This window comes from Salvia miltiorrhiza, chromosome 4 (genome assembly GCF_028751815.1).
Source record: "Salvia miltiorrhiza cultivar Shanhuang (shh) chromosome 4, IMPLAD_Smil_shh, whole genome shotgun sequence".
NCBI lineage: Eukaryota > Viridiplantae > Streptophyta > Magnoliopsida > Lamiales > Lamiaceae > Salvia > Salvia miltiorrhiza.
The window spans coordinates 42,304,381-42,311,042 of NC_080390.1; the positions used below are offsets into that span (position 1 = coordinate 42,304,381).

The 6,662-nt window shown below is 35.1% G+C and overlaps 1 protein-coding gene across 3 annotated transcripts; it reads left to right on the plus strand.

The window, feature by feature from the left end:
* The first annotated feature begins 1,630 nt into the window (after positions 1-1,630).
* LOC131021795 (uncharacterized) lies at positions 1,631-5,944 on the plus strand. 3 transcript variants are annotated; one of them, XM_057951087.1, is made up of 5 exons: positions 1,631-1,819; positions 2,599-2,853; positions 4,790-4,921; positions 5,070-5,186; positions 5,399-5,944. In XM_057951087.1, the coding sequence occupies exons 2-5, from the start codon at positions 2,599-2,601 to the stop codon at positions 5,741-5,743; spliced, it is 849 nt and encodes a 282-aa protein (XP_057807070.1). In that variant the 5' UTR covers positions 1,631-1,819; the 3' UTR covers positions 5,744-5,944. The 3 variants fall into 3 exon arrangements, with proteins under 3 accessions (XP_057807070.1, XP_057807069.1, XP_057807071.1); XM_057951086.1 differs by having other exon boundaries at positions 1,660-2,004; XM_057951088.1 differs by lacking the exon at positions 1,631-1,819 and adding an exon at positions 2,012-2,260.
* Positions 5,945-6,662: the final 718 nt, after the last annotated feature.

Here is a 6,662-nt window from a genome sequence, read left to right on the forward strand (position 1 = left end):
ACCTATACAAATGACGCTAATCGTGTAAATTACACTATTCGGTTATACAAATGACATTGCCTATAATTGACACTATTTAGTTATACAAATGACATTATGACATTTTTAAATGCCATAGTGTTATTTACAATGTTATAGTGTCATTTATACGCATTGTCATTTGTATAACCGAATAATGTCAATTATAGACAATAGTGTCAATTATAGGTAATGTCATTTGTATAACTGAATAGTGTAATTTACACGATTTGCGTCAGGATGTGGATTCGGGTTAGGATGCGGATCATGGTGCAATCCAGTCGTGCGGTACAATCGGTTGTACCCAAATTTTTGTAATTACTTTATTATGTGATTGAGCATGAAATGATTTGCATTAAGTATTTTTGCAAATAAAAACATGTACTATGATTTAAATTGGTTTTCATAAATTCAATTATCAAATAAAAGTTAAGAAAATATATTATTGGTATCTTTAGCTCAATTATTTAGTTTTCAATTTTTATTAATTAAAATTTGGAAACGCGTCGTGATGAAGGAAATGTTTTAGCTCAATTATTTAGTTTTCAATTTTAATTAATTAAAATTTGAAAACACGTCGTGATAATTGGGAATGTTTTAGCACGTTCACCAAGATATTTATATAATGTAGCGATTATGCTTACATGCAATGTAGATATTTCTCACTTATTTGATTATATAATATATAAACATATACAATTGCTAGTGCTGAAATATTCAGTTGGCACGTGACATTCTTCTTGGTTCATAAATAGGGAAAAGAGAGAAATAATGATCATTGTCTAGCCACGTACTACTTCACATGGAGAAGCTAAAGAAAAATATTTCACATAAAGTATAATTTTATATACTCCATTGACCTTGTAAAAATAGCCCTAATTTTTTTTTAATATCCACACAAAATTATCTCATTCTATTTATGGACACTACCCCATAATATATTATCTTTTATATATTAACTTATTTATCTATTCTATTATATGGTGAGACCTTTTTTTCACTCATAATACAATTAATTATTATTATGGGTATTGGCCTATAAATACCCGAACTTTTTATATTTTCTGGTTTTGCACCTCAACTTTAAAATTTACCTATAAATACCCGAACTTTATATTTATTCTGATTTTGCACCCGACGAATTTTTACCCCTAAATCGTTAATGAGATGACAGTCAAATTGAGAGAGAAGTTTGAAATTTATGGCGAAACAAATAAATTTGTTGTCAATGTGAGATTTAGAACATGTAATTGTAGATTTGGGATGTCAATCCGACTGCCATTTTAGCAACGATTTGAGGGTTAAAATTCGTTGGGTGCAAAAAAAAATAAAAATACAAAGTTCGGGTATTTATAGGCAGATTTTAAAGTTGGGGTGTAAAATCAAAAAACAGAAAAAATTCGAATATTTACAGGTCAATACCCTTTATTATTATTAATATTATCTTTATGGTGAGATTCTTTCTCCATTCATAACATACTTAATTAATTTTATTAAAATTTACACCACTCCCTCTTAAGATTTTTTTTTACATAACGGAGGAGGGAGTAATAAATTTGTGAAGCTATTGAGATAAAATCGAAGTAGCCCAAAAAACCCAAATCTATATATAAACCCAATTAGCTTTGACAATAGCAACCTTGAGGATCCAAGCTAAATGTTAGCTTTAAAATGAAATGAAATAGGAAAAAAAATAAATAAAGGAGAAAAGACACCCAAACTTCTCTCAACACGGTTTCTCCTTCTTCACCCTACTTCTTTTCCGTCAATAAGCAAATTGAATCAAGGGCATTTATATAAGGTGGTCAATCTGCGCATCATCTCATTTGATTTTCTTTAATCTAAATTTCCCATAAAACCTCCGATCATTTTCTTTGTTGTATCTGTACTAAAAAACCCTTGCACATCCATTTCGCAAATTCATCCGATTGCTCCAGAAATTTTCCTCATGTATACTCATATGCTGTAGATTCAGAAGCTGCTAAGGTAAATATGTGATTATAAGCCTTGATCAATCAATAAAAACACATACAATAATTTTATTTTTGATGTCATTTTTCAGTTTAATTGTTGTCATGTTCGCCTGTGATAATTGAACCCAAAAACACGTCTACATCCACTTAAAGGAAGGGAAGATGACGTATTCATAAGAGTTTTCTATCTTGTGTGGAAGAAATGTATTTTCTGGTTTCTGCTTTGTCATTGCTGATTGATTTCTTTTTTGCAACATCTAAGATTATAGGTATAAATTCTCATTTTTTTTTCCTCACTGAATACGCATGTGTTCTTATTAGATATCTGGTATACAGTTTTGCACCTTAAACCAACATTGTGCATTGATCCGTGCGATAATGATGATAAACTGCTGTCAAATTGTGTTTCAATATAGTACATAGATATAGATTTGGTTACTTCATTCAATGACACTTTTATGTTCAGTGGGTTTGGAGCTTTAATGCCTGCGGGTTAAGTATACAATGGAATGTTGTTGCCTATGTTTATATCATTGAACACTGTTTTCTGAGCTACACGTTACATATTTTGACGTTTAACGCTTCTGCGCGTACTTGTTTTCTTTAGATGGCGTCTTCAAAATTTCCACGACAGCCAGAGAAATCTCAGGCAACACTTGGTAACACAGCAGCTAAAGCAGGAAATCCTAAAGCAACTTTTTCTAGATCTATGCCCTCAAGCATGTCAAATTTGGCGAGTACAAAGTCTGCTGCAGCTTCAGCTAAGTTCTCGGAAAATACTGAACATCTTCAAGAAATAAATAGTATAAGGAAAGCTCCTGTAGGGGCTCAGATAAAACGTGTTATCAACTTGCTCTTTAAGGTATATAATCCGTTTCTCACTTGTTGCATTTTGGTTTGGAGGGGCAGGCTGTGTTATTTTTGTTTGTTTTTTCACATTTGCCATCTACAATGAACATGATCCCATGTTTTGTGAAGCTTCATCACGTACTCCAGTGAAATATGTCTCACATTCACTAATTCTCAATAAGGAAAACTTACAACTTGTGTCATTTTTAATATTCTTGGTTGATGAGTATGTTGTGCTTTAGTTTAGATGCAACCAAATAACAATTATGTCTCATAAGTTCTTTTCAGGTTTCCACTCTGCTTCAGTTACACGCCTTTGTCTCTGCATTTTTTTTGTATGTCAGTCTCATCTTTCAGCCACAACAGCAAATTTGCTTGTTAGTCATTGAGTATGAGGTGTTCTGTGATGCGATGGGAGTTGTATCTACTTCTTTCAGCCAAGCTCTGTCCTATTTCCGGTTGTGTTATAAAAGCTAGCAATCTATAAGCAGTATGTATCTAGCAATACCTAGAGCTCCTTTATGTAACTACTGTAAGTGTTGCTCCACACGAAATCAATCGGAAACCTTATGTTAAGGTAACACACCAAGCAGCACAGAGTAAAACTTGCAGCGGAAATAAATCAACACAGAACTTTGAAAAATTTCTTCAAGTTATAAAATAACTTGAAGAATGCCTTATGGCGAAATGACTAAAGGGAGAATGACACTCACGTTCAATACCTTTACAATGGACTAGGTATTGAACTTTAAACACTCTCACTAACAAACTCAAACTGGATTCAAGAGCTACACTCCGAAATCCAACAAAACAAAGAATGCTATAGCTAATGTTATCCTAACACGAGAAACAGCACTCCTACACAGATCACTCAAAAGCTTGATATCTTCTCTCAAAGTTCGTGATCTGAACTGAACTCCTCCTTGGTATTTATAGATCTTCAAAGCTTGATCTCCAAGTATGAGTTCGTGGGTTGGGAGGTGGATGAGTGGTCGTTGAGTTAGTTGGAAGAATCAGTCAACTCAAGCTACTCATCCCTTTGATTTAGGAGCTCCCAACAACTCCTCCTTTCTCTCTCCTTATCTTCTCTTGCTCCTTCCTTCTCTCAACAGAAATCGTTCCTTCTTTTCCTCCTTCAACCTTCACGATTTCCATCTCTTGACTTGGTCAAAACACCTACAAACACAAAGTGAAGAAAGAGCAAAACACAAACTATTCGATACTAACAACTACAAATGTCTCCAATGAAAATTGTGGCCTATGATTCACAACATATAATAAATAGTCAAACAGAGTAAATGGTTTTGCCAATTCTTTTTATTTGTGTAGTGTTTTCATATCCATAAGATAATGAAGCACGGAGATTAATTTCTGATCTGTTTGGCATGAAGTAATAATCTCTTCTGGCTGCAGAAATTTGGTTCCTTATGGGAAATAAGAAGTAAGAATGCTGGTGAATATGCTTGTGCTTATAGTTTTGCTGACTGTATTATATTATGAATTCTTAGTTGAGCTGTTTTGTCCTTTTTTAGTAATTCTTAAAAATTTCATTATTCCCATTTGCTGGCATGACTTGGTATTAGTTTCATGTAGTAGCTGCTGTGGACAAGATCCTGATCAGCAGATGGAGAAATAGATTAATAAATTTTTGCTCATTTGACTAGTTGTAGAATTTCCTTCAGCTGAATCTATCTGAACATTAAGACTTTTGTTGTTTTTTCACAACCTACTTTGTAATCATTCCAGTCAATTTATCTCTTCTATCTTACATTATCATGGCATAAATTTGCATAATTCGGCTCAATACCTTATGCTGCTTGATGTCCACCTGAACCAGTTGCTAAAACTATATATTTTTTAGAGCTTCATTGTAGTTTATTTACTGTTAACATGTGGTGCTGGTCAAAGCTAGTTTAGCATCATCTAACTATTTTTTTTTTAATGTCCAGACAAGGGAAGCCTTGACTCCCGATCAAATAAATAAAGCATGCTACGTGGATGCAAATGGGAATAAGGCCGTATTTGACAGTTTAAGGAACAATCCAAAAGTGCGTTATGACGGAGAGCGGTTCTCTTACAAGGTGAGTACCGTAGAGTTTGGTCCTTGCATAAACTATCAAGTAGAGTAGTGCGTCACTTGTAATTGTTTGCCGTTGGTCAAATTACACCTTTTTCTCCATGAAAATTTTCCTAGGTCACTTACTTTTTTTTTAAAAACTACATTTGCAGTCCAAACATCAGTTGCAAAATAAGACTGATCTTCTTCAATTAATTCGGACGCGTCCGGAGGGCATTGCTGTTATAGATCTCAAGGATTCGTACACAGCTGTATTAGATGATCTACAGGTAACTTTGCTTATAGAAACTTCAAATTATGCTAGGGAAATATATGTTGCTTTGGGTTGCATTTTTCATGCATCCCACACAGTGGGACTTACCTTACTTCAGATTTGGGGACGGGATGGATTTATCTGTTTCCGAGGGAGTGTGTCAAATAGAACCTTTTCATATTCCTCTGATACTCAAAATGCGACTTACTGATCATTAACATCTTGTAGACTCTGAAAGGTTCAGGCGAAATTTGGTTGCTATCCAACTTCGATTCACAAGAGGACATAGCATACCCAAATGATCCTAGAGCATCTATTACAGTTGATGATGATTTGAAACAGTTGTTTCGGGGGATTGAACTCCCCCGCGATATGCTTGATATTGAGAGGGATCTTCAAAAGAATGGGATGAAACCTGCTACAAACACTGCTAAGAGGAGGGCTGCTGCAGAGATTCATGGCATGCCTCAGAAGCCCAAGACAAAGAAGAAGAAGCACGAGATCAGCAAGAGGACCAAGCTTACCAATGCTCATCTTCCAGAACTCTTCCAAACTCTTCGCGGACCGGGATAATGATTGCGGGATCAAGGTATTGGTTGGAGGGGATAATCACTTCTCTCGGTGATACTTCTGATCTGATTGATCCCTACTCATGTTTTCATTCATGGGGGTGTAAATATGAATGAACAAGTACTGTTTGATTCTTGAGCAGCCAATCTTGATTGTATTAAAATGTTTTAATGTCTATGCTGGAAGACATTCTGTTTTATTAAAGTCTCTAGGCCCTCATTCATTTGATTAATATTTGGGAAAATACACTTGTTTAAATGGACTTATTAATAGTATTAGCCATATAAAAAGAGTAAAAATTTAAAATGCCCACTTCCTTATCTTTTTTTGTAAAAATGCCCTATCTTATTATACAAAGCATTCTATGCCCTATTCTTTAAGTACCCTTTGATTGGATGGGTTTGCTTGGTTTTTTGTGAAAGTCTTACACATTTGACCGATTTGATAGCTATCGGTCATAAAAGTTAACGATTTGACAACTATCAGTCAAGAGTACATATGACCGGTGGTTGGCTAGATTATATGTCCGACCGGCCGGACACATTATTTTACCGGTCGGATGCATGATTTTATCGGTTGGACACATGATCCGACCGATAAAATCATGTGTCCGGCCGGTAAATTATGTGTCCGCTCGGCCGGACACATGATCCGACCGATAAAATCATGTGTCCGGCTGGTGAAAACATGTGTCCGGCCGGCCGGACACATAATCTGGCCACCCACCGCCACCGGTCATATGTACTCTTGACTGATAGCTGTCAAATCGTTGACTTTTATGACCGATGGCTGTCAAATCGGTCAAATGTGTAAGACTTTCACAAAAAACCAAGCAAACCCATCAACATCAAAGGGTAAATTAGGCACTTCACATAATTAGGGCATAGAATGCTTTGTATGATAAGAGAGAGCATTTTTACAA